The sequence below is a fragment of the Aspergillus multicolor genome (assembly GCF_047715735.1).
Source record: "Aspergillus multicolor strain CBS 133.54 unplaced genomic scaffold BDW74scaffold_14, whole genome shotgun sequence".
In the NCBI taxonomy this organism is placed as follows: Eukaryota; Fungi; Ascomycota; class Eurotiomycetes; order Eurotiales; family Aspergillaceae; genus Aspergillus; species Aspergillus multicolor.
In genome coordinates, this window is record NW_027395965.1 from 300113 (window position 1) to 325959 (window position 25847).

The 25847-nt window shown below is 52.2% G+C and overlaps 11 protein-coding genes across 11 annotated transcripts; 5 read left to right on the top strand and 6 right to left on the bottom strand.

Annotated features, from left to right (window-relative positions):
* Positions 1 to 473: 473 nt before the first annotated feature.
* Positions 474 to 1087, bottom strand: BDW74DRAFT_178687 (SNAP receptor SNC2; the record flags this gene model as incomplete). Its single annotated transcript, XM_073729256.1, has 2 exons — positions 474 to 761; positions 983 to 1087. The coding sequence occupies 2 exons, from the start codon at positions 1085 to 1087 to the stop codon at positions 474 to 476; spliced, it is 393 nt and encodes a 130-aa protein (XP_073583320.1).
* A 771-nt stretch (positions 1088 to 1858) lies between these two features.
* Positions 1859 to 4446, bottom strand: BDW74DRAFT_26778 (uncharacterized protein). The gene is made up of 7 exons (XM_073732367.1): positions 3754 to 4446; positions 3679 to 3693; positions 3274 to 3596; positions 2955 to 3217; positions 2498 to 2867; positions 2258 to 2428; positions 1859 to 2147 (listed from the first exon to the last, which is right to left on the bottom strand). Exons 1-6 carry the CDS (start codon positions 3958 to 3960, stop codon positions 2290 to 2292), a joined length of 1317 nt encoding a protein of 438 aa, XP_073583321.1. The 5' UTR covers positions 3961 to 4446; the 3' UTR covers positions 1859 to 2147; positions 2258 to 2289.
* A 3232-nt stretch (positions 4447 to 7678) lies between these two features.
* Positions 7679 to 8512, bottom strand: BDW74DRAFT_154213 (uncharacterized protein). Its single transcript, XM_073724645.1, has 3 exons — positions 8348 to 8512; positions 8104 to 8288; positions 7679 to 8040 (listed from the first exon to the last, which is right to left on the bottom strand). Exons 1-3 carry the CDS (start codon positions 8383 to 8385, stop codon positions 7913 to 7915), a joined length of 351 nt encoding a protein of 116 aa, XP_073583322.1. The 5' UTR covers positions 8386 to 8512; the 3' UTR covers positions 7679 to 7912.
* A 1356-nt stretch (positions 8513 to 9868) lies between these two features.
* Positions 9869 to 13153, top strand: BDW74DRAFT_154217 (putative chitin synthase activator (Chs3)). The gene is made up of 4 exons (XM_073724646.1): positions 9869 to 10178; positions 10311 to 10737; positions 10787 to 12802; positions 12858 to 13153. Exons 2-4 carry the CDS (start codon positions 10437 to 10439, stop codon positions 12989 to 12991), a joined length of 2451 nt encoding a protein of 816 aa, XP_073583323.1. The 5' UTR covers positions 9869 to 10178; positions 10311 to 10436; the 3' UTR covers positions 12992 to 13153.
* A 562-nt stretch (positions 13154 to 13715) lies between these two features.
* Positions 13716 to 15791, top strand: BDW74DRAFT_154220 (DODA-type extradiol aromatic ring-opening family dioxygenase). Its single transcript, XM_073724647.1, has 6 exons — positions 13716 to 14363; positions 14416 to 14575; positions 14627 to 15285; positions 15333 to 15365; positions 15428 to 15534; positions 15594 to 15791. The coding sequence occupies exons 1-3, from the start codon at positions 14200 to 14202 to the stop codon at positions 15089 to 15091; spliced, it is 789 nt and encodes a 262-aa protein (XP_073583324.1). The 5' UTR covers positions 13716 to 14199; the 3' UTR covers positions 15092 to 15285; positions 15333 to 15365; positions 15428 to 15534; positions 15594 to 15791.
* On the bottom strand, positions 15134 to 15791 carry BDW74DRAFT_26802 (L51/S25/CI-B8 domain-containing protein). Its single transcript, XM_073732368.1, has 4 exons — positions 15594 to 15791; positions 15428 to 15534; positions 15333 to 15365; positions 15134 to 15285 (listed from the first exon to the last, which is right to left on the bottom strand). The coding sequence occupies exons 1-4, from the start codon at positions 15677 to 15679 to the stop codon at positions 15227 to 15229; spliced, it is 285 nt and encodes a 94-aa protein (XP_073583325.1). The 5' UTR covers positions 15680 to 15791; the 3' UTR covers positions 15134 to 15226.
* Positions 15792 to 15975: 184 nt separating this feature from the next.
* On the top strand, positions 15976 to 16736 carry BDW74DRAFT_178694 (mitochondrial pyruvate carrier family protein; the record flags this gene model as incomplete). Its single annotated transcript, XM_073729257.1, has 4 exons — positions 15976 to 16157; positions 16223 to 16238; positions 16365 to 16501; positions 16553 to 16736. The coding sequence occupies 4 exons, from the start codon at positions 15976 to 15978 to the stop codon at positions 16734 to 16736; spliced, it is 519 nt and encodes a 172-aa protein (XP_073583326.1).
* Positions 16737 to 17097: 361 nt separating this feature from the next.
* BDW74DRAFT_26821 (putative extracellular exo-polygalacturonase) lies at positions 17098 to 19166 on the top strand. Its single transcript, XM_073732369.1, has 5 exons — positions 17098 to 17765; positions 17835 to 18260; positions 18343 to 18692; positions 18762 to 18938; positions 18989 to 19166. Exons 1-5 carry the CDS (start codon positions 17459 to 17461, stop codon positions 19028 to 19030), a joined length of 1302 nt encoding a protein of 433 aa, XP_073583327.1. The 5' UTR covers positions 17098 to 17458; the 3' UTR covers positions 19031 to 19166.
* On the bottom strand, positions 19148 to 21320 carry BDW74DRAFT_154225 (uncharacterized protein). The gene is made up of 5 exons (XM_073724648.1): positions 20930 to 21320; positions 20478 to 20870; positions 20280 to 20431; positions 19806 to 20226; positions 19148 to 19753 (listed from the first exon to the last, which is right to left on the bottom strand). Exons 1-5 carry the CDS (start codon positions 21171 to 21173, stop codon positions 19335 to 19337), a joined length of 1629 nt encoding a protein of 542 aa, XP_073583328.1. The 5' UTR covers positions 21174 to 21320; the 3' UTR covers positions 19148 to 19334.
* Positions 21321 to 22063: 743 nt separating this feature from the next.
* On the top strand, positions 22064 to 23052 carry BDW74DRAFT_178697 (putative short chain dehydrogenase/reductase; the record flags this gene model as incomplete). Its single annotated transcript, XM_073729258.1, has 4 exons — positions 22064 to 22094; positions 22143 to 22487; positions 22564 to 22782; positions 22832 to 23052. The coding sequence occupies 4 exons, from the start codon at positions 22064 to 22066 to the stop codon at positions 23050 to 23052; spliced, it is 816 nt and encodes a 271-aa protein (XP_073583329.1).
* Positions 23053 to 23072: 20 nt separating this feature from the next.
* Positions 23073 to 25835, bottom strand: BDW74DRAFT_26859 (uncharacterized protein). Its single transcript, XM_073732370.1, has 8 exons — positions 25537 to 25835; positions 25420 to 25474; positions 25265 to 25364; positions 25096 to 25213; positions 24113 to 25050; positions 23974 to 24065; positions 23638 to 23927; positions 23073 to 23588 (listed from the first exon to the last, which is right to left on the bottom strand). The coding sequence occupies exons 1-8, from the start codon at positions 25619 to 25621 to the stop codon at positions 23212 to 23214; spliced, it is 2055 nt and encodes a 684-aa protein (XP_073583330.1). The 5' UTR covers positions 25622 to 25835; the 3' UTR covers positions 23073 to 23211.
* Positions 25836 to 25847: the final 12 nt, after the last annotated feature.

The following is a 25847-nucleotide window of genomic DNA, read 5'->3' on the forward strand; positions in this document are numbered from 1 at the left end:
CTTCTACCTCCTCGGCTGAGGCTCGGGGATGCTAATAGGGATTTTTCAGTGGGGGTATGAGAGCGTTCAAGCGGTCAGAGCTAGATGATAGGTAAGAGACAGGTATGGTACGTTCATTATAGAATGCTAGACGAACAACACAGTAGCACATGAGAAGGGAAAAGTCGGCAAGAACAGACTCAAAAGCAAAAAACACCAAAGTATCATTTACATCTTCGCCGTCGACGAGTCGTGTGGCATAGCCCTCATTCGAAAGAACCAAATCGATTCATCGCGTCCAAGGCCTGCTAAAATAAGGCTTATTCGTGACAACAGCAGGAATTGACGCCCAATAAAAATCACAAAGGTATTAGAGGCTGAAAACAAAGCTGCAACGGCTTCCGCATAGATCCCGGGTCGGGCTGAATAACATGACTGTCATTGATTTCTCGTAGCTTAGCGTGTAGTTGTGACAACTGGAAGCGAGACAGCCGTTAGCATTGCAACTTTGCAGCATTTCCAATAGCGCGGAACTCCGGGTGGGTCTCACCAGCAGGGACGATGATCACTACAAGCAGGAGGATGATGCAAATAATCAAACACACACGCATCTTCATGTCCTTCCACCACATCTGCTTTCGCACGCGGTTGGCGCCTCTGCGGAACCCTTGGGCTGACACCGCCAGGTTGTCGGTCTTGTCCTGCAGCGAATCTAGCCGCTCACCACGTTCGGAGACCTTGAAGATATTCGAGCGCATGGTATCGACGGTTTCTTGAATTTTCTATCGCACAAGTAGCATTAGCAATTTTTGCTGCGATAGAAAGCGGGAATGTGACGAGAGTAAGCAGACGAATACAGCGACATCCAGTCTTCAGAGTATCGCTGAAATGTTGGCACATGTGGCTCGAAATTGAAGACATATCGCTCCATATGCCTGGGAACGACGTATATCGATGCCGCTCCTCCAAGAAAGATGCTTGGGGATCAAAGTCATAGACTCACCCGGTCGATTTCCCGCGTCCGGTTGTCGCCATTTTGCGCAGTGCTGCCGCTGGCGGCGTTGTTGGAGCCGGAAGGAATGTAAGGATCGTACGGTTGCTCAGACATGATGATGTATGCGAAGAGTTCGATACGGAACGAGGATGCTAAGTCGTAGCGTGGGAAGGATCACAAGACCACGTCGTCGCAAAATATCGGGATCAAAAGTCCGCTGGCGGGCTGGGCGTAACAGGGAAAAAGTGTCGCGGGAGGGTAGAGAGGGCGAGACGGGGGGAGATATTCAGAGAACGTAAGTCACGGATCGTGGAATGAGGTGCGTATGGCGATAAGATGTGGGTGGAAAACAGATGGGAATAATGGGAGGCTGACCAGGAGGAAGATGGCTTGGTGTTGCGTTGCTAGAGATGACGGGCGGTGCCAATCGTTTCGGGCGGTTCGTCGTCGGGGTGGCAACACGTGACGCTTGGGCCACGGCCACAGCGAAGTTATTCTTGGGATAGGCAGCGATCAATAATTCTTCCTGCTGAGCCAATCACAGTAGTCTTTACAAATCGGACAAAGAATGCATTGCGGCTGGTGTCAATAGACAATTCTAGAGCTGGTGACAGCCTTGCTGAACTGACCAGTTTATGAAAAGGGGCGGGGTCTCAGGCGCCCTGTTCATTGTTTGAATCCGAGTCCAGCCGTGTTACGTCTTTCGAACATCCATGCCCCAGCTGCTTACCGGGTGTCACGGAACCTTGTGAGCCGTCCAGTCATAGACAGGTGACATAGACTGTACAATCTTGTCAGTTGCTCATCCAATAATTGTACCTGACATTAGGCGCGGTATCTGTTTAATGGCTCCTTGACGGGTTCTATACTTCCTACGAACAATATGACGAGTCAAAGGCTTGCACTTTGATTGCAGTAGATTCTGCAACAAATAGATTGGCTGGACCCTTAAAGGCCGTTACCGTTATTTTCCCCGAGATTATCGTGGGGCTTAGTAGACGCTATTTACCTTGGGTCTATATATAAAGGCTCATATAGGGGGAAGGGGCTGGTTTCAGTTACCCCATCGAAAAGTCTCTGAAGAATAATGGGAGCAAAAAGGATCACAGTCCCATGGCAAAAGCCGAGGATACTTGCAGAATTTTTCAGTCGATCGCGCAAATTGTTCTCGTAGCTTGGGCCATTGTCATGAGTCAGTTCAAGTGTAGAATTGATGATGAACGTGCACGATTACAGGGGAAGGGGCTAGGTTAGATAAAACACGGCGATGCTGAAGATACTCACAGGCTCGGACAGTCGTATAGCGTTTTGTTGGACTAGTTATCGTGAGAATGCCGGGGCTTCCTAGGTAAGAGTAGCCAGAGACCAGCAATAGTGGCAAGGAGAGCCAACGCGAAGGGCTGCAAGCTAGATACACCATGTGGCTGTGCGATAGCACCGGCGACGAACGGGAGACTAACAGAGACAATAAGTCAGTGGCCCCAGGGGGGTGGGGAAGAACTGGGGACGAAAAGAAGAGCTTACATAGCGCCACCACTGCCCCCGAAAGCAGAAACGAGGCCAATACTCGGCGTATGTAGGTGCTTCGGAAGCAACTTGGCAGCGACCGTAACCGCGGCGGGAAAGAGAGGGCCTGTAAAGAAACCCATCAAGGACACTGCGACTGCGGAAACAATGAAGTGGGGGACGAGCCAGAACACAAGCTCGAGGGCGATAGCCAGAGCCAAGTATATGGTCACGGCAAGACGCTCGCCGATGGCCTCGTTTGCAAACCCAAGTACGATTCGACCAACCGTGATGCCAGCCCAGAAGCCTGTAGGAATGAGACCAGACGCTACAGCGCCACCGTTGCGAACCTGCATCATGAACTCGACAATCCAGCCCCCAATTGATACTATAGATGATTGATTAGCACTAGGCGCAAATGTTCGAGCGTGTTGAAGTCATTTCTGGTGACTTGTCTCAATGAATCTCACCATACCTTCAACTCCCATATAAGCGAAGAGGAAGAATGCTAGAATCCAGGTGACACGGTTTTTGACGGCTTCAGTCGTTCGAGAGTCACCTGTCGAGCCTGACATTTTGGGGTTATTGGCCCTAAACCGCTCGCCGTTCTCACGCCAGAACAAAGGCCCACAGGTAATAAGCTCAAAGGCAGATCCTCCGACCAAAGTGAAGTAGAAAGTAGACCACTTCAGGCCATGATCAACCATCGCCGTTGCGATAGCCGGACTCACAGTCGCGCTGGTTGCATATGTATATCAGCGACCTGACAACCACTCAGACGTGGTACCACATACCCTAGTCCGTAGCATGCATGCATGAGCCCCATAAGTGTACTGGCGCTCACCATGTCGCCAACCCATGCGTTCCAACCTGCGTCGATAAGCCCATTACCAAGCCCGACGAAGGCGTAAGCAACCAGCAGAACTGGGAAACGCGGATAGGACGCCATTACGACAAAAGGAATCAAGTGACATAGCGGCGCAATGATCGCGATTCCGCGCTGGCCCCAGGTCATATGAATCTTGTTCACTGCGATAGAGGCCAACGTATAACCGGCAAACGGGGTCACGAAGATCAGGGAGACCACAGTGGTGGACAGATTGAAGTCCTCGCGTATCTAAAGTGACAACAAATCAGTATAGACTCCCAAAGCCCTTGAAAAGGACCGTAATCTAAAGAAAAACGCTGGGCATCCGTACGTAGGGAACCAAGGCCTACAGCAACGTCAGTGGACCACGTCAACAAGTAAATGCATCGGTATTATCTAAACTCACACCGTACACGCCGTCACTGGCGCCCACAACTGCAAAACTGGCAAAAGCTGCTGCTATACGCCATTTGTTGATAGAAGGCTCGTTCCACTTCTGCTTGACCCGAGCGACATGGACATCTGGGTCGGGACCATACGCCTGCATAGGCTCTTCTGGGGAACTCCGCCGTTCTTCGCGAGCGGACAGCTCCATTGTCACCGTTGTCGACATACTTGCGGTGGACTGGTGAGCGGACGTTCAGGGAAATTGACTGGTTTATAGTAGCTGAAAAGTCCTAGGGCCACTGTTGATGGCATGACGTAGGGAGCCATGTTGGAGACGCGGGGAAACTTCGGGCCAAAGATGATGCGGGGTTCTGCCAACAGAATTTCCGACGAGTGCGCCCATTCATAAATAAATGGAGTATGTTGGCATCGGTGCTCAGACATATTTAATATGGACAAGCGATGATAGTGCGTAGTTAGGTGAGGCTTGGATCGGAGCTGTACAACCTCAACCTTAATAGCCCGATCCTATAGATGGCCAGCGCTAACGCTGTGAGGGGCCAAGTAAGGGAGCGGGTGCTTCAATCGGATCTGCCACTTCATTCGCGAAAGAAGCATTTCGAATCATCCCGGAACGTCGGTTAGGCACAGACAAGTGGTTTCGGGCATTGACAGCCATGCCCGAACCGGCAACCCTGGAGCATCCCACGCAGCCATAATTCATGTCCCTGAGTATGATTTCATCGTCGAAATCGACCATAAATCTCAATCGACGCCAGTGTGCTCCCTTTTGGCACAATTGTTTCCCCTGTCGAGACTCTCGAGAGAGCCAGTGACGGACACACACGTGGCGAGCTCTAGTGCGGTCCTCACACGATCTTTGTCGCTTTTTCGAGTTTTGTCACAAGCGCGGCTGCTGATCCTCCGAGTCCGAGTGAGGGATCAAGTCAAGAAGAATCATAGAACGAAGAATAGAACAGAGTTTGGGGGACACACACGCTAAGCAGTTCTATTTCCAGCAAGGGAAAGATTGAATTGGCGCAGCCCATTCTGGACCTTGAATGTCAGCCTGCATGTATTTCAATTTCAATTCCTCCTAGAGACAATTCTTTCTTTCATCGACCGCGAGCGCACACGAGCACGAAGCATGGCGTCTCAAGCCGCACCACCAACCCCAAGCAAGATGGAGGTAGCCCTCTTCTTAGCTGCTAGCCAGGGTTACGACACAATTGTCAAGTTATTATTGACCACTCCCGGCGTGAACTTAAATTGCACGGACGAAGACAACCGGACGCCCATCGCCTGGGCTGCGGATAAAGGGCATGAGAGTGTGGTTCAACTTCTGCTGGAAACAGGTTCTATCGAGCTCAATTCGCAAGAATCGAAGGAAGGGTTAACCGCGGTATGCTCAGCTGCCAAGCAGGGACATACCGGGGTTGTGCGTCGGTTGTTAGACGCTGGTGTGGACGTTAATATTCCTGACTCCAAGGGCCAAACCCCTCTATCGTGGGCCGTGGAGAATGGTTATGAAGCAATAGTGCAGCAGCTCATAAGCCATGGCAGTAACCCGAACACCCCCGATCCGAATGGACAGACGCCGTTGTGCTGCGCTGTGGCAAAAGGAAGCCAAGGAATTGTCAAGCTTCTACTGACGAACGGTGATTTGGACTGCAATTCTCCTCACCCTAATGGACTAACCCCTCTATGTTGGGCCGTGAACGAAGGTCAGGAAGAAATCGTGCAGCTGCTTCTCGAGCGCAGCGACGTTAACCCTAACACGCCGGATACCGACGGTTACACGCCACTGTCTCGAGCAATTGAGAAGAACTCTCTAGGGATGGTGCAGGCGCTGCTCAAGCGCGGCGATGTCGACCCCAACGTTCTAAGCCCCGAAGAAGAGACACCCTTGTCGCGAGCCGTGGATAAGGAGCATGAGGAAATAGTGAAGCTGCTCATAGGTCGTCCTGACCTTGACCCAAACACCGCGGACTCAAGCGGACAAACACCCCTGTTCAGCGCTGTAGAAATGGCCCATCACGTAATGGTTCAAATTATCCTTGCGCATAGTAACATCGACCCCGACATCCCAGACTCCAATGAGCAAACACCACTATCCTGTGCTGTCGAACGAGAAGAGCCTGAGATAGTAAAGATGCTTCTGAGAGCAGGTGCGGACCCAAGTGTTGTGGATAAGAAGGGCAGGATGCCACTTTCACGCGCTGCCGAAAAGGAGAATCCGGAAATGACAAGACTTTTGCTTAGGCATAGAGCAGACCCGGATGCTGCCGATGTGACTGGGAGAACACCCATTTCTTATGCCATCGAGAGTGGCCACATTGAAATAGTCAAGTTTCTAATCAAGGCCAAAGCCAATCCGGATTTGGCAGACCAGGATGGGAAGCTACCGTTAGCTTTCGCCGTGGAAAAGGGAGATGAGGAGATTGTCCATATGTTGCTAAAAGCCAGAGCCAATCCTGACCTCGCTGACCGTAGCGGAAGGGTGCCGTTATCGCTTGCGGCGGAAAAGGGCAACAATGAGATCGTACAGCTACTGCTGAGAGCAAAGGCAAAGCCTGATGTCAAAGACAAAAGAGGACGGGCACCACTTTTGTGGGCAGCCGATAAAGGGCACAAAGACGTCGCATGGGTACTGCTTGAGACCAAAAAAGTCAATGTCAATTCGACGGATGACACTGGCTGCACACCACTGTGGTGGGCAGCTCGGCATGGACATCTGGTGGTTGTGAAGTTGCTCATTAAAAATGGGGCAGAGGTTGATATACAGCCTGATATTGAGGAGGGGAGCAAATTCGGGAGCCCCTTGTTCCAAGCTGGTCGAAAGGGACATTTGGACGTCGTGAAATATTTGTTGAGGAAAGGTGCAGATATCAACGCAACCAACGGCCATCAGGAGATTTCATTGCTGTTAGCACTGCTGAATGACCGAACTAAGCACGCGAGGGATGTCATAGCCTTGATATTGCAGAAAGGGGCGGATGTCAACGCGGCAGATAAGTCTGGACAAACGCCCCTCGATATAGCGACTAAGCAGAACGACCTGGAATTGATGAACGCGCTAATGGATCACGGAGCCGAGATTGACTCAGTCACAGAGGAAGGAGCAACACCGCTGCACCAAGCGATAATCAACGAGCGCGAAGATATTGCGGAGGTGCTACTCGACCATGGTGCAGACCCCGAGGCGCAGGACTCCAATGGCGATGCGCCCCTTCATTTAGCGGCAGCTAGTGGTCGTCGCAAGATGGTGGAGCTGCTTCTGGACAAGGACGTAGATATCGACATCACCAACTACACCGGGGACACCCCTCTTCATAAGGCCGCCAGTAATGGACATCGGAAGATGGTGGAATTTCTTCTTCAAAGGGGTGCCAGCATTGAAATACGGAACGATTATCGACAAACGCCGCTGCACAAGGCTGTTGGAGCTAAACACCATATCCTGAGGCTATTGGTCAACCGAGACGCCGATGTCCTTGCTAAAGACATGTATGGAAAGACAGCGTTGCACCTAGCTGCGGAAGCCGGCTTGAAGGAGGATGTGCACTTCTTGATGGGCCATGGAGCCGCAACGGACGGGAGAGATGGGAATGGACGAACAGCACAGGATCTGGCTCGAGTTGAGGGCCACGACGAAGTCGCGGAGCTGTTTAACAAGATGGCGTTGGTTCTGGCGGACCAATCTGGGTCTGATTAATGGCCGCTGGCGCTTGAAGATGCATTGGACATCCTAGACTGTACTATCTATCAGTATGATCACGAATGTAATGAAAAGTTTGCGGCAGGTGGTACACAGGAAGCAATCAGCCGGGAAGTGTAGAGGTGAGTCAGAAGTTGAGTTGACGACGAGCGGTGGGCTTCAGTAGGTAGTAGTTGACGGGAAATGGCAATCACCTGGCTTCCTGTTAAGAGCCAGTCCACGTAAACACATGCTTGACAGAATGAGCTGGGATTTTGTACAACACTATCTGTAGCTATGATTATGTATAGAATAAATATAATACAACAGTACACTTACCAAATGAACCATGCCAACGCCATAGAACTCCATCATTCCAACTACATATTTTTATGCGAGGCTCATCGCGACTTTTCTCATGCGTTCGCGTTTGTCCAGTCTGATTTAACAGATGGCCCAAGCACGACGCCGGTAGAGAATCCTATTTCTCACCCATCAATTCCTTTCGCATCTCCTCCCTCTGAATCCTGGCTTGGTCCTTGGCCTGGCTCTGTTGTGCCTGTTGCTCAGCAAGCTTCTTCTCCTCCATCTCCTTCGCCGCAAACCAAACTACATTCGCGCAACGTCAGCCGCACACTGACCCAACTCATAAACTCATATACGGAGACGCACTCGACTTATCCGACTTGGACCATTCCTTCAGTTTGGTAACGTAATCATCGAACTCTTGTGCGCGTCGGTCACCTTCTCGCAGACTGCGCTCCCGGAGCTCTGGATTGTATCGCTGGACAAGTTCTGCATCTGTGGGGCGGAGTTTCTCGACGAGGGCAGGGCCGCCAACGCAAATGATGATGCCGCTAGATTGATCAAGCACAATGTTAGCTTGCTCAAAACGGAGAGGCAATGGAATCCTTACACGCCGGCCATCTTGAGCCATGTTCCCGCTCGTGACATAATGCTGAATCCTTAGGTTCTTGTGGACGATTCGAAGTGAGACAATGATGTCAGGGCACGGATGTAGCTATTCCGTCCTTTGGTATGACTCCGGCGCCTGAAGACAAAATGTACGTGGAGAGTGAACAGAGATGCGATCATTTGCTCAACCAGCAGTTCGCCGATCCTGTGGCACTCTTGTGGCTTTTACTATGGCGCAGCGACTAGCTGTGGCTGGGGCATATGGCCGTGCGGGTCTCCCTAGCCAATGAGGGCTCTTTATTACAGAAGTCGCAAAAGCCCCGGACATGGACCAGGGTTCGTTCGGTTTGACCCTTGTCTTGCAATTATACTCTAAAATAGAATCATGACGATAGAGAATCGCCTCATGCGCTGTGATATGGTATGCCGATATTGCCGAGCATAGTCGGCTGCCCCGACATTGGCCGTCTATACTTCTATGAACGGTAATACTTCGGGCAGTGTATGATGGAGAATAACCTGAGACATGATTGTCGGTTGAGGTCGACTTGAACTCTTTCCCATATCCTAAGCGTCTATTACGGAGTAACCTATGACTTGTAACGATTGGACGACAGAGTCACCGAGCACGAGCCGGAGCCATCACCAAGCGTGCTCCGTAATTTGTAGCAAACAATCAAGGGGCGGTTTCCTTCGCTCTGGTCTCCTTGGGGCGGAGCGGTATGTTGTGACACTGCGAATTGTGATGCAGACAACACCCTGCAGGGATACTCTACACTGTTGTATAGGCGCCATGCCGCCGCCGGTCAACTGAAGAATTGCGCCGTATTCGTGTTTGCATTGGGAAAGACCATTGATTGCCCGGAGGTGGATTTAGTGCCGTACTGCCGTAGGGCCAATCCACAACGGTTGATCAGATAAGACCAATAAGCGTCAAGCATGGTGTCGTTTCCCCTGCGTTTCAAGCGGAAATTGACCTCGAATCGGACGCTCCCGCGCATCTAATGTAGGTACGAGAGCAACCTATCATCAGTGTCAGCTGCATGTTGGCCTTCTCGTAAGTTGTGCAGCAGATTGCTACATTGTACAGTCCTGTCAGCGCAAAATTGGGACCTCAAACGGGTCGCCTCAAGCCCATGCCTGTGCTCCAGCGTGACTGGGGCTGGTTTCGGTGATGAAGCTGTGAGTGGAAAAACGGCCTCGGAGGATCCCAATTTCGACCCGCAGAAACACCGTCCCTGGCTCGGGCTGACAGGATGGAGAACATTGTTCTTTTTGATGGTTTTGATAAGGAATCAGACTGGTTTCGCGTGGGTCAGGGACTCGGGGAACGGACATGTTGAAGTTACAACCGTGAAAGAAAAAGGAAAGTGGGGAGAAGAAAAGAAGAATGATCAGAATGGAAAAGTACTGCGCAGTGCTATAGAAATATAAAGACGGCTAAAGATTATTGTTGTCCCTCCTCTCATAATTTCTCCAAGTGGTGGTTCCTGTTGATTAATGCCCGATTTGTCTCACAAACCTCACCTCCTGCAGAAATCTCGTTTGCTCTCTTTCATCCCAGCCTCCACGCTCTCTTAGACTAGGAAGTCTTTCTTCCTTTCTGTCACTACCCCTGACAAATTCTGTTCTTTGTCCCTCCTTCATTCCTCCCGCCAGCATTCTCCGCCGTGGGAGCGTGTCATTTGCCTAGGCTCCCGATTTCAGCGCATCTTCTCGGTGCTTGATCCGCCCACCAAGACTGCCCGCTGACCTGTCCTTCCTGGCCCTCGTCACAAGGATCTGGCGCGATCGCGTGCATGTTTCTTGCGCGCATGCTGGATCTTGCGCAGGTTAGTACTGGCTCTATCTGTTGTGCCCGTCTTGCCGTCCACTTTGGGCTATATTCCAGCGGGGAATAGCCGCCCGCCTCCGCACTCTCCCTTGTTCCAGAATATTCACTAACAGTTTTCTCTATTATGTAGTGAAACGTGTTTTCCGATTTGCTGTTGAACACCTACAGACAACTAGATCAAGTCGAGCAGGACCGTCGTGTTTGGGGTTCGCCGATTATCCACTCGCTTTCGCTTTCGCGCCCTCTCACTTAGATCATGGCCTACCCGCAGCAGAGAGCTCCTCCAGTGAGGAACTATGGTCCTCCTCGAGGAGCCGCCCCTCCGAGAGACCCATCATTCGATTCAGGCTACCAGGATTATGGCTATGACAACAAATATCCGGGTCCGGGCGCCGGAGGATATGGTTATCCCGACCAGGCGGGTCCAAGATCGCATGGCACTCCACGAGGTGCACCTCGGCCTTCGCGGGGAGGATATCCGCCGAATGCGCGACCTCCCCCGAGAGGCTACGATGACAGAGACAGGCGCCCGCCTCCGCCGCAAGGCCGGATGAGACGTAAGTATTCGGAGCGAAAACACCAAGTTCCGCGCTGACATGCTTCTAGCTCCACGAAACGGTCCGATGTCACCGGAGAAAATGGGGTTTGACAACCCTTTCCCGTCTATGCCTCCTGGAAACAGACGCCCATCTAGAGGGATAGAAGGAGACATGGCGGCAATGAGCTTAAACGGACCAGCACCGCCGCGCCCCCACACGTCTAATTCGAACAGACGCCCTACAGATACGCGGCCACCAAGGCCAGGATCGCCTCCCCGTGGCCGCCCCAGTCCATCAGCCTACCCTTCCAGATCAGCCAGCGCAGGCCGTCCGCACAATGGCCCGCCTGTCGACCCTCGCGGCCCGCCACCGATGCCCCAAATCAGCCGGAGTGCAACGATGCCTACTCCAGCTGGTGGGCTTTATCCTGGCCAGTCAAGTTATCAAGACCCAAGGGAGAGTACTTACGGAGGTCTACTGGACAGCTACTATACCTCGGCCCCCGATGACCCAGATATGCCGAATTTTGATGCCATGCCAGATTTTGACAACGGCAAAGGTCCAATCGACGAAGCCCTACCGGGACTAGAACAGCCTAAGTCAAAGCCCACTTCTCCTGGTGAATCTGGGCCCCCGCAGGGGCAGTACAAAGCCTTCAATCCCGCTGTGCATACTCCGCCGGATAGTGGCACCCCAACGGGAGCTAATCAGTTTGCCAATGCTGGATTCCATTTCGATCTGCCTGCCGAACCCCATGCTGCTAGCCCACCTCATAACGGAATGAACCATTACGATCCATACGAAGAACACCTGCAATCGCAGTACTCACCGCAGTACTCACCGCAACACGCACCAATGGGGCAGCCGATGGGGCAACCGATGCCAGCCTATGATCCACCGGAAGCAGTAGATCCTCAGCAGAGCCCTGATGCACTCCCACATCACCCTATGCCCTACCGCCCAGGCCATGATTCAGGTGGACCACCGCCCCCCGTGCGCCAGTACAGCGGCGCGATGAACACTCAACCACAAGCTGCACCCCCGCAAGCCCTTCCAGAAGGCCCGGCCCCACCACAGCCTATCACGCAGGCTGAACTCGAGCGTCTGCAGCAGCAAGCACGGGGCAATCCTTCGGACCACAAACTTCAGCTTACTCTTGCGCAAAAGCTCATCGAAGCCTCCGTAGTCCTGGTGGATGCCAGCAGGCTCGACCCGAAATCAAAGGCCAAAGCCCGAGAGAAATACAATATTGACGCTCACAAGATCCTTAAAAAGCTAGTTTCCGCCGGCTACCCTGACGCGCAATTCTACATGGCCGACTGCTATGGACAAGGCCTCTTAGGCCTCCAAAACGACCCGAAAGAAGCGTTCTCTCTCTACCACTCCGCAGCCAAGCAAAACCACGCTCAGGCGGCCTACCGCGTCGCAGTGTGCTGCGAAATCGGCCAGGAAGATGGTGGCGGTACGAAACGTGACCCCTTCAAAGCCGTTCAATGGTACAAGCGCGCCGCCTCCCTTGGTGATCCTCCTGCGATGTACAAAATGGGCATGATCCTTCTGAAGGGCCTCCTAGGGCAAGCCCGCAACCCGCGCGAGGGTATCTCGTGGCTCAAGCGCGCTGCCGAGCGTGCCGATGAAGAAAATCCACATGCCCTTCACGAACTCGCCCTTCTCTACGCTTCCGCATCGGATAACGACATTGTCATCCGTGACGAAGAATATGCTTCTCAACTTTTACATCAGGCCTCCGAGCTCGGGTACAAGTTTTCCCAGTTCCGCCTTGGGCAAGCGTATGAGTATGGCCAGTTAGGATGTCCTGTTGATGCTAGGCAGAGCATCATGCTCTACAGCGCCGCCGCGTCACAGGGCGAACACCAGTCCGAACTTGCCCTCAGCGGTTGGTACCTTACCGGTGCTGAAGGGATCCTGCAGCAGAGCGACACGGAGGCGTACCTGTGGGCTCGCAAGGCGGCGGCCTCGGGTCTCGCCAAGGCCGAGTACGCAATGGGTTACTTCACTGAGACGGGAATCGGGGTCACGGCGCACCTGGAAGATGCGAAGAGGTGGTACTGGCGTGCTGCCGGTTAGTAAACTCCATGTTGTCATTTACCCTACCATTTACTAACTGACTTCCCTAGCCCAAGGATTCCCCAAAGCCCGCGAGCGTCTCGAGGAACTCAAGTCGGGTGGTGCCCGGATGCAGAAAACCCGGCTCTCTCGATCGGCTGTGAATCAGCAGAAGCCTAATGACGGGGACTGTGTCCTTATGTGATGCGATGCAATGCAATGTGACCTGACCTGACTTGACGCCAACGCTTTATGTTTACAGCCTTCCCTCCTTGTTCTTCACTTCTCGGGGGTGTTTTCTGCCCTTCGCCCAGTTTCTTTCATGATACCTCAAGTTTATACCATACTACTCTACTTACACTTGATACTTTCTCTTTCTTTCTCGTCCGCGTTCATCCTACTAGCGACTGCGGTTCCATCTACATTTTGACACATAGAGCTTATACATCTTATGAGGCATCGAACGATTTGATATGTGTCCAGACGACCTTGGTGCCGGGCTTTCACCACTGCCTGAATGTATCTTTAGACCTCAAAACAATTACCTCTGCTAATATCTAATAAGCAAGACATATCCGTTTTCCTCACAGCGCTCAGCGCAATCAATTGCTCCAGCTTTCTCAGTGCTGCCAACTGTGCCATCCTGCGGAGTTGTGAACAGACAGATATTGTTCAAATCATTCCCCTTCATTAAGCTTGTTTTGCTCTATATAAACTCCCTAAAAATTGAAGCGAAAGAGCGAGGCCCACACCATGACTAATACGCGCGCAATTCCGCGCTCCCACCTCTCGTTCCGCGCTTTGACAAATGTGAAGCAATTTCCAAGCGCAAATGGTATGATGACGAGGTCTGCTTACATGAGTACATAAAGCACTGCCGAACCGTATATCCGAATCGTATATATGGTTTTTGTCGCCTTCGAGAACACTTTTATGACTTTTTTTTCATTCGCGTATGTTGCTAAGCATCGACGACCCCTGAGGCTGAGACTGAGACTGAGTGAGCCGCACGATTATATATAGCTGCCATTACCTTTATGTCTTCCGCAGCACCTACGCAGAGAAATACGTTTGAGAGAGCTAGCTTCACGACTATATCGCTCGTTACTGTTGTAGTCGCGGTTCTGGTTGCGGTTATCTTTGCGCCCGCCAACGTGTTCGGTCTTCGACGCTTTGCGCAGTCGTCTTGGGCGGCTATTGGATCTCGAGGGAGGGCGTTGAGTTCTACGTCTCCTGCTATAGCGACAAGTCAGGGTATCCAGCAGAGTCGAGGTTCCGCTGTTGAGAGCGTCAAGATGAGGACACCAGTTTACTTTCTGAGTCATGGGGGTGTAAGTCTCCCCTACTGTGTTCAGGCCAGAGTACGGCGCGTACTACGAACGGCGCGCTGACATGGCACCATAGCCGAACGTCATGTATGATTACGATCACCCAGCGTACAAGGAGCTGGGCCGGATAGGCAAGGAGATTACGAGCAAGGTCAAGCCGCGCGCGGTTGTGGTCTTCTCAGCGCATTGGCAGGCCGGCGTTGATACGGTGCAGGTGAATATGGCTGAGATGACGGAGTTGATTTATGAGTATGTGCGCCAGCGCCTTTTTCGATGTGCGGTAGCTGAATGAACTCTGCAGCTTCTATGGCTTCCCCAGCCACTACTATAAGGAGAAGTATCCGAACGTCGGTAGCAGGGAGATTGCGAACAAGGTGCTCGATGCGTTCAAGCAGGCGGGCATCAAGGCCGAGGGTGTCAAGAGAGGCTTGGATCATGGTGTCTGGGCGAGCTTCAAGTGCGGTATGTGTGAAATTCCAGTCGATGGGCGATCCGAGACTAATGTTCTTGCAGCATTCGAACCGGAGAAGAACCCTCTGAATGTACCCATTGTTCAAGTGTCTCTGTTCAACACCGAAGACCCCATGCAGCATTACCGGCTCGGAGAGGCTGTGTCAAAGCTTCGCGAAGAAAACATCCTGATCATCGTATCCGGGATGGCTGTCCACAACCTGCGCGACTTGCGATTCACTTTCGGTAACTCTCGCCCGATGCCGTACACCGCCAGCTTTGACGAGGCGCTCAAAGACGCGGCCACCAAGCCGCCGGCGGAAAGACCTCAGGCGATGTTCGACTTGCTGAAGCGAGGAGACGCCCGACAGGCGCACCCGTCTTTCGAACACCTTCTTCCGATCCACGTGGGCGCCGGAGCTGCGGGAGACGATCGGGGTAAGAGGCTGTGGACTTTGAAGGAGGGAAGCTTGAGCTGGGCGCAATATAGATTCGGCGAAGTGAGCAATGCAAGTAGCGCGCTGTAGCGATTAGCAGATAGATATAATAGAGCAATTTCCCGTCAAGTTGAGTATAATCCTTGCAAGTCAACGGTTCATTCGGATATAGATACAATGTTGACAGCCGAAATGCGGTACATGAGACAAATGATGCGTCAAATTCTATGAGGATGCCTTCACCAGTTGCGTAACCTTTTCTTCGATCTGCTGGTCGGACAGGCCTAGTTCAATTAGTGATGCTCGTAGCTTAGATGGAGGGGTATTGTACCCTTCAGCGATTCCACGGTCTCCTTGCCAAATGCTACATGCGCAAATTTCGCCAATTAGTCTCGCGATCCCCAATAGTATACCATCCAAACGTACCGTATCGAGCGTAGACTCGGGGCAGAGTGCCGGCAGCCTCACGGATGAGAATGGGAGTGTGCGGGTTGTGCTTCTTCATGGTGGGATAGGCGCGGTTGATGAACAGCCTGCAGAACGACCAGTCAATTTCAATTCTCTTCCAAGGATCCAATCGCTTTCAACTCACCTTGTCGCAGCGCTCTGTTCGGAGGTCTGGCACAGAAGGAACCGCAGCTCCTTGAGACCCTTTGTGAAGACGTACTTGGAGGACATTGTGGCGTGTGGCGGGAGGTCCGGGTATAACGGCGCAGGAAGAGTCCGAGTTCAACAACCGCAATTAATGCCAGTCACCAGCACTGCAATTGAGCTCTGATCGTCGAGATGTGGTCGCCGGCGAGGTCGTTTTGCAGTGGACCAATCTGGTCAAGCGGGATGGTCACACCGCTTACCTCAGCCGGACGCTGCCGCAGCGAACCAACGTGACCTGACTCTGGGCCGACGTCGGCTCTGACTGATAAAGAGAAAGCCTCGTCGCTGCAGTCCATCCTCATCTCCACTCTTTATACACAATGTCGTCGTCTCGCGTTGGCTTCCGCTTCTTCGAGAACTCCCGCGCGGCCTTCCGCGCTGCGTTCCGCCGGCCTGGTGCCCAGGGACGCCGCTTTCAGAGTTCCGATGCTGCGTCGCAGCAACAGAGCACCTTCCAGCGTATGTGGAACAGCCCTGTTGGTGTCAAGACGGTGCACTTCTGGTATGTCTAGATCCTGTGGAATTGGATACTCTAAGGCGCATCTCTACTGACATTTGTCGCTTTAGGGCCCCTGTTATGAAGGTACGATAAACCGCCCGGTCTTCCCGATCATCTCGAATTGATAAAGCGTGGATTCGATGCGGAACACTCTTTGCAATGCCAGTCTTAAAAGTGCACAACGAGGAAACTGATCAGCGTCTATAACAGTGGGCTCTTGTCATCGCCGGTATCTCCGACTTCCAGCGTCCCGCCGAGAAGCTCTCCCTCACCCAGAATGGCGCCCTCACAGCCACCGGTGCTATCTGGACTCGCTGGTGCTTGATCATCACCCCCAAGAACTACCTGTATGATGTCTTCCACCGACCTTGAAAGGCAACCGCGACTAACTAGACTAGCCTTGCTGCCGTCAACTTCTTCCTCGGATGTGTCGGTGTTGTCCAGGTCACCCGTATCTTCAACTACCGCCGCAGCTTGGACGGCTCCTCAACAGCGGCCGTGAAGGATATGGAGCAGGAGGTTGCTGGTGAGGCCAAGGCTGTTGCCCACGAGGTTACTGAGGCTGTGAAGAAGTCTACTTAAACTACTATAGAGATAGGTAGGATGCGAGACCGCCGAGCGGACGTATTCACCAAAATGCATACACCGTTGTACATTGAGCGATTGCTTGTCTCAACACTGGCCCTTATCTGACGGAACCGCTTCTTAGGGCTGGTCATTATAGTAGACTCCTCATACTCCGCACAGAGCCGGGATACTAATGTCAGGCCATAGGATTGGTCCTGCCAGTTAATATAAAATGCCAACCACCGGCTATCGCTATACTCGCTCTGTATATGAAACGGGAATTCTAGTGACGATCAATTGTGCTAGCGCACCTTGGGCAATTCTCCGCCACTCGGCGTATTGGAGCTGCAGCTAAACATCAAATTATCCCTCCTATCACAGCACCTCGTCACATCAACCAAGCTGCCACTCCTTCATCGACTTCTTGACACCCAATCCAAGCTTCAGCACAGAGCTTAGTTCCCCACAACTCTCCCCCAGTTTCTGGCTATACCCCCGGATAAAATGATTACGTCTGAGGGGTTGAGATTGATTTCTCCGCAGGGCTGCCGGTGGGGAGACTTGCAGGGATAAGGACAAGCCCGCAGCAAAGGCAGCAGCAAAAAAAGAAACGAAGCAGAAAATTTACTATAAAGCCTGCAGGTTCCCCTTGCTGCATGATGCTTGCTGCACACTCAATTCCCCCTGCGAACCTACAGGCTACTACTCTCTAAGGGTTATCCTTGCCACTTGAGAGAATGAAGCTCTCCCACATCCTCACCTCGGCCGTGAGCCTTCTCTCCCTAGGCCTCGAAGTCGAGGGCTTCTCGCGCTCTCGCAACGACGCCGTCGGCCCAAAGCGTCCCTTCAGACCCCTCCCCTACAGTCACCCGCGCAAGAAAGTCTGCCATGTGCGCAGCCACGGCGACGGCACCGACGACTCAGACTTCATTCTCTCAGCCCTGAACCAATGCAACCACGGCGGAAAGGTCGTATTCGCGGAGGACAAGCAGTACACCGTTGGGACGGCGTTGGACCTGACGTTCCTGAAGCACATTGACCTTGGTGCGCCAATGCCCCTAGCACCGTCTTTCCTACACGATTATGACAATTTGTATACTAAGACAAGCGTAGAAATCCTCGGCCGCATCCAATTCACCAACGACACAGACTACTGGCAAGCCAACTCCTTCAAGCACACGTTCCAGAACGCAACAACCTTCTTCCAGCTCGGCGGCGAGGACGTAAACGTCTACGGTGGCGGCACGCTCGACGGAAACGGGCAGATCTGGTATGACCTCTTCGCCGAGGACGCGCTGATCCTGCGGCCCATCTTATTTGGCGTCATTGGCCTCAATGGAGGAACCATTGGCCCCCTGAAGCTCCGCTACTCGCCGCAGTGGTACCAGCTCGTTGCGAACAGCTCGGATGTCCTCTTCGACGGCATCGATATCTCGGGATATAGTTCCAGCGAGAACGAGGCGAAGAACACAGATGGGTGGGACACGTACCGCTCGAAGAATATTGTTATTCAGAACTCGGTTATTAATAATGGGGATGGTGAGTACACAGCACACACTTTCCCCTTCCCCACTCATATTTTACGCTGCAAGATACTGTAGGCTCTTGGCTAACGAGTCAGACTGCGTCTCCTTCAAACCAAACAGCACGGACATCCTCGTCCAGAACCTGTACTGCAACGGCTCGCACGGTATCTCCGTTGGCTCGCTCGGCCAATACCCCGGCGAAGTGGACATCGTGAAGAACGTGCTCGTGTACAACATCTCCATGTACAATGCCTCGGACATGGCGCGCATCAAGGTCTGGCCGGGCGTTGCGTCTGCCATGTCCGAGGATCTCCAGGGCGGCGGTGGTCTCGGCTCCGTGTCGAACATCACGTACGAGGACATGTACATTGAGAATGTTGACTGGGCGATTGAGATCACGCAGTGCTATGGGCAGAAGAATTTGACGCTTTGCAACGAGTATCCGGTAAGCGTGTCCCGTTATCCTTGGGCTGTTGGGTTTGTGGGGGCTGTCCTAATAAGCTTGTGTGTGCAGAGTAACCTGACCATCTCGGACATCCATATTAGCAACATGTACGGGACGACTTCGGGTGCTAGGGATCCCAACGTTGGGACGATTGTTTGCTCGAGTCCTACTGTGTGCTCGGATATCTATGTTGATGATATTGATGTTGTCAGTCCGATTGGGACGAACGACTTTGTTTGCACGAATGTAGGTCTTCCTTCTGATTTGGTTTTAGAATCAGTTGCTAACGAGCCCAGGTCGATGAGAGTCTTTTGCAGGTTAACTGTACCTCTGGATAAGTCAACCTGTGGGACAAATCAGGAGGACTGAGTAAACGCGCTGTACATAGCTGTCGTGCTAAGTGTATGTGATTAGCTGTAATTGATTGACGTTGAAGCTGACGCTGCAATGCTCATGTTGAAATGTATTAGACGTAACTTGATATACGCTGACTATTCCTCCGAGCCCTAAGTCTAGGCAAGCCTGCCTACCCGCTAACCCTTAAATACCCGATCCAAATCCCAAAATGTTGAAATAACCCCGAACTAGTCGAACCATTCCATACCGTAACCGTAGCCCTAACTCACAGAGTAAACAGGGAGACTACAGTCTCTCCGCAATCCGATGCCGATGTACCCAGCCCCTTGCCTTCTTGCCATACACATACATCGGCACGGTGAGCAACGTAACCCCAATCGTAATCCCACCGATGGTAAAGAACACATCCCTCACACCCTGGCTGTCAATCCATCCATTAACATAGAACGTAAGTCCAAACGAGAACAGGTTCTTGACGAAGTTCATCGTCGCAAAGGCCTCGCTCGCTTTTTCACGGTGGCAGTCGACGACGTATGTCACGACGCCGGTTGTTCCCAGCTGAACTCCTAGGTTGATGAGACCGAGACACACGATGACCGGGATGGGCCAGGGGTCGGTGTTGGCGAGGGATGCGCCCCAGGCGAAGAAGCCTGTTGCTGTGAAGAGGAGGTATGTTACCATGATTGGGAGGCGGAACTCGGGTTCTGGATGTTGTTAGCAAGCTTATTATATTGGAGGATAAGGAGGGTGATGTACCAAATATTCCCCTGTTCATTTTCGACAATCTGCTTGCGACGCCATCGACTAATGGTCCTGCAACGATTGTGCCGATAAGAGACGCGACGAAGGAAGAGACGTTCGTAGCGCCGACCGCACCAACGGAGAAGTTGTATGGCGGGGCCGAGAAGATTTGAGAAATTGTGAGGGAGATGAGGACAAGCCAGGAGATACATGTCGTGAAGAGGATGACAGCCCAGACGACGGCTGGTGAGGCAAGGAGGTATACAGGGCGGATGAGCGTGTTCCAGAAGGAGACGTGGTTGACGTAGCCGTTGTAAGGAAGTAGTTCGCGGATGTAGGAAATGCGTGGTTCGTCGGTAGCAGTTGATACTGGTACTGCGATGGTCTCGCCCGTGGCTTCGAGGTGTTTAGTACTTGTTTTGCCTTCGAGTGCGGTCTGCGTACGGTGTGTTAGTGGGATTTTAGGGTTAGGAAGGGGTGAAAGCGTACCAGATCGTGACCGGTATCAATATCAAGTGCGCCTGTCCGAACGTATGCGGTCTCTGGCATCCAAAAAAACACCATAATAAGAGTCAGGGCAAAAGCACCGCCCATGCCGTTGAGACATACTTGGTAGTCACTATACTCGATGACGGCCCCAGCTGTCAAGATTAGCCTGAACTGCCTATGTTAGATGGACATACATACCGATTGGAGTCGCAAGGTTGATACCACCCAAAACACCAAGGTTGAAGATAGCTGTACGGAAACCACGTTCGTGAACGAACCAAACATCTGCAATTGATGCTGGAACCAAGGCCTCAAACGGTCCCATACAAAAACCACTGAGGACACGCGCCGCCACGAGAGATGCAAAGCTCTTGGCTGCGGCCCCCCAGAAGCATGCTACCATCATCCCGATTGTTGAAATGAGGTAGACCGGACGTTTGCCGTACTTGACGGCGACACAGTTGAGGACCAGACTTCCCACGGCAACAGCGGCGATTGTGCCTCCCTGCACACCGGAGACGAATGTAGTAAGAGGTAGGCCAAATTCTTTGGCTAGAGGATCAAATGCTGCTCCTAGAAGAGGCCCGACGGCTGCACAAGATGAAGGTTAGGATAAAATGTGATGTGCAGGCTCAATGGTGATGACCTACCTCCTGTACAACCGCATCCCCAGCCGAAAGTAATGGTGAAGAGCTCCTTCTTCCAACGCGGCCAGTTGTAGGGGTCATTTGGCGAATCTGACGGCTGTGGGACGAGAACAATCTCGCCGGTCTTGTCATGCTTAAGGAGTGAAGGGTCGATGCCGGTGTAGGCGTTGTTGTTGCCGAGTTCGTTTAGGGGCGCAGTGCCCGGTACATTCTCGAGCTTGGTATCTTCCAAGATTCCCAGAGGCATTTTCGTATTATAACGACCTAGACAAGAGAGCAGAGGAAGGCTTCCAACTCGAGAAGATTCAGGATGACAGCTGGGGTGTGGAGGATAAAAGTAAGATCGGCGGGCCAGCTGGGCCAGGTTGGGGCGGAACTGGAGTCAGGGCTTTGGGCTTCCCCAGACCTTTTTGGCGATTTGGCTCTCCCCGGCTAGTCCTATCCAGTCATCGGTGACCAGTAACCACTGACAGAAGGCCTCGAATCCAGACAGCTCGAGACGAGACAAGAAGTGCGGAGAAGAGAACCGGGGTTCCCGAATCCCCACGGGGTGGAGGTTTTCCGGGGTTGTGGGAGAAGCCAGAGCCCAACAAAAGCTGCAAAACACAAGGTTTGCTTCATCTTCCAATATTCCGAGACGTCGCTTATCTCGACCGAGCCCGGGTTTTGCAATCTGGCCGTCATGACTGACTCGCAGCGCTCACGGGATGCGAAAACGTGCACTTGTACCCACCAGACCCAGAGTAAGCCCTCATCTCCCCGGACTACTGCAGATTCACCCCCACAGACCCAGCCAGCCCGCGAAACAGAGACGAGATCAACAAAGCGTGGCAATGGAGTCAATCCAGCCAGCAGGCGCGAACGGCTCCTCCACAAATCCTTGCTGAAAATCCGCTGAGTCAACTCGTCGTCAACCGCGCCAATTGCTGACCATCATCGATTCATCATCATCGGTCCTGATTCCTTCGGCCTCACCTCCAAATCGGGATTCCCCCATCCCACATTCTGCATAGTCACGAGGGGACCGGACAACTTCCGCGCTGGCCACTTCACATAATATCATAGCCTGACAGTTGGCGCCCGACCAGTGTCGAAACCACCAAGTCTGCTGAAAGAATCACCATCAGATCAACCACAATGTCTCCCAAGCGAAGCATCATCGTAACCGGTAAGTTCTCCGATACGAATCATTATAGCTTAATTAACGATCAAACAGGCGGCGCCTCAGGTATTGGCCTAGGCATCACACGCCAATTCGCCCCGCAGCCAAACACCCACATTAGCATCTTCGACATCAACGCCACAACAGGCGCGACCGTGCTCGAGCAGCTGCGGTCCGAGTTCCCCTCATCCAGCTTCAGCTTTGAGCGCGTCGACGTCTCCAGCTGGGAGAGTCAAGCCGCGGCTTTCGAGAACGTTATCGCCCAGCAGGGTCGGGTGGACGTTGTCTTTGCGAATGCGGGGATCACGGAGAAGGGGTCCCTTCTGCCGGAGAAGGATGGGAAGTTGACGAAGCCGGAGCTTGCGACGGTGGATGTCAACTTTGTGGGCGTTTTGTATAGTAAGTCTACTTATTGAAGTTAACGATTGAGTGATGGCAATGGGAGTAGTATGTATGACTGACCATGTCCACGAAGGCGTCAAACTCGCACTCCATTATATTTCAAAGAACGAGGCCGTTAATGGCTCAAAGGGGGGCGTTATTTGCACGGCCTCAAATGCAGGCTTGTATCCCTTCCCCATGGCGTCCCTGTACTCGGCCACGAAGCACGCCGTTGTCGGACTGGTGAGATCACTTGCAAGGCCCTTGGAAAGGGAGCAGATCCAGATCAACGGGTTCGCGCCGGCAGTTATTGGTAAAATTCTCCGTTTGTTCCGTATGTTTATAGAAGCTGACTGTGCTAGAAACAAACATTGCACCGAGCTCAGATTTGTTCAAAACGATGATTCTGACTCCCATGTCGACTGCTCAACGGGCTGCTGAGCAGTTTGTGAGTGATCCTTCGCTTACGGGCAAGATTGCGGAGTTACACGGCGAGCATGTGACCTTTGCTGAGGCCCCTGCGTATGTTGACGAGGACACGGGCAAGAATATCGAGAATTTCTGGTCTCTTGGATATGCTTAGAGTAATAGAATTGATATTGAGGATATACTGCTTCCAACGCCTAATGCCTCTCTATGTGATACCGGTACAGCCATAACCTGAACCTCTATATGTAACAAACAAAGCACCCAGCGCTCCAAAGTAAAAGATAGACCACAACAAATAAAACAATCATTAGCATCAATCATTCTCATCCTTCAGGAGAACTTTCAGCTTCTCTAGCTTATCTTCACAGCGTACTTCCATCTTCATAATCACGTCCACGCTCTCTTTCTTGGTGGTCAATAGTTGCGAAACGAGCCAGAAATTATAACTATTCTTGTAGAAGCCCATAGAGGCCCATTCGTGACTGCTCACCGTGTTGCGGAGGCTCAGCCAATGGTCCCGCCATCGCATCAATGCCATGCGGATAGGTATCAAAGTCGGATCCTCCGGGGCAGCAGCCTGGCGTTTCTTTCCAAAACTAGGCGCACCGAGCTGGTACATCGTGGAATTAGGGGAAAACCGCAGGAGAGGAGCTAGACAAGTCATGTGGGTATTGATGAAAGCATACAAAACTGAAGTCGTCAGACCATCTCCTTGAGAAAAGGCGGGTAAGAGGCATACCATGAATCAAGACCCACATGTCTAATGCTGTCAGGCTTGCCAGCGCGCCTGGCAGAGGCGACGAAGAAGCGGCGTCATTCCCTCCGGTTTCTTCGAACAAGGCACCAAACGCATCGCGAATGGTAATTCCTCGTGAGACCTGAAATTTTGATTCCGCGAATGGATGCTTGGAGGCGAATACCGAGTCGAAACAGGGAAACTCCCATTGTAGTTCCGTGTGGGTGAGTCGGCAAGGGTAATTCTGATAAAACGAAAAGGCACAATCAAGGGTAGATATAATGTTCATGGTCCTGCCTGAGGTCAGCTACATTGACCAAAGTGAGCCAAACGAGTTACCGGATGCGGGATTCGTTTTGGATCCATATTTCCTCATCAATCCCATCTTCAGGTGTGTGATGATAGCTGATCAGGCCTATTCGCCGTGCAACCTACAGCTTGGTTAACATTGTTGGACCTTTGCATGGACTTGTCATACCTTGATAAGTTCACTGAATCGGTTCTCCATGGCACGACTGCTAGACACCGGACCACCCGCCCAGTACTGTGCGACCACCATCAGAAACCCGGCCTGAATATTCTGAAACTGAAGCCAGCCATGGGCTTCGCTTTCGGCATGTCGATTGCCGCAGATTGTTGCAGCCACTTCATACTCGCTGGAGAAAATATCACTGGAAAAGACATAGAGCTCCGCAAAATCAAGAAGTCTCTTGGCCACATAGCGCTCCCGTTCATCCTTTGTGTACATTGCGCCCATGAAGACAACAGACGTGAGAAGGGGCAAGGCAGCAGTGTCAGGATTGAATGATGGAGCGTGTACTATAGTGCAGTTCGCATGCCAGTATTTGAAGTATAGACCAACGAATTTCTGAATGCGCGCTGTCGTCAGAAGGAAGGTCAAGCTTGTCGATATTTCCTCGTGTAATTTTGCATCAAGCGGTACCGACCACGCCCGCGACACAATTGCTTGTATCATCGCTGTTGCGTATGGACTCTCAGGCTCGAATGGTTGCTGACTCGGCAATGTTAGATTAGGGTCTTGATTAGAAGCAATGACAGGGTAGTCTATCATGCTCCCGGCGTAAGGGTCGGCCATTGACTTGTGTAGTTCCCCGAAAGGTCCGTTGAAGAAATCGAGGAAAGAGTCTTGAAAGAAAGACAGACTGCTAGGGTCCAAGTCGAGAAATGCTGGCGCAAACTCGGTAGTATCTTGTTTTGTATCGAACGGGAGCATCGAGCTCTCCGCTTCCTCTTTCAGATGATGATACTCAAGTCCACGAGTCCGATCGCTGCGCGGTGGGAGGAGGAACTCCTCTGTGAAACTGTCTGTTCCTCCATTGAGCAGAAACTTGATAGACCCTCGTTCCGATGGCCGCTCATTCTCTTGGATCTCTTCTTGTCTAGTAGACGGTGTATCTGACACAGTCAGGCCGAGTTCACATGACACTAAAGCAGACGTACCTGAACTAGCCCCAGGGCTATCGGTTTGATTCTTGCGTTCTTTGTTACATTCCAGATGTCTCTTGACGCAAGAACCACATGGAGTTTGTCCATCACAGCGAAGTTTCATCGAGGTGCACTGCATGTGTCAGTAGGCTCCTCCCTCAAAAGCGATGAGGGGTTGACTTACAGATTGGCATGCATGTCGCCTTCGGCCTCGCTGACCGGTCTCTGGAATCTCCCGGTCGCCACGTTTTGCGCAGTCTGCATAGTGATCGCGCAAATTATCGCTAGATCTGTCATCAGCAACGAGCGATTATTCTCGAATCATTCAACAAAACATACCACCGAGCAAAAGACTCGCTGCAAAAAATACAAGAATATGGCTTTAGCCCAGAGTCTACCGGGATCCCCTGGTTAGTTTGCGCAAACAGCAAGATAAGCGTTAAGTCAGCCACATACGACGCAAGTGATGTCGTTTCAGATGATCGATGCGTGTGAATCCCCGCTGGCAAATGGTGCAGCAGAAATGCTTGGTCGGCTTCATGGCGAATGTTTGGGATGCATCGGGGAGGAGCTTGGGGGGAGGAAATTCTGGGGTAACGAAGTGGCCTCGAGGCACGAGAGGGGAAGTTAATTAAGACTGAGATCTGGACGAGATTGAGTCTGGGCGGGAGGGGGAGAGATGCTGCTCTCGGCCTGTCACAGTGGTGCTATCCACAAGTTCCATGGGCCCTTTGCCTTTCCCCGTGCCAGTGGCGTTTCCACGTCTT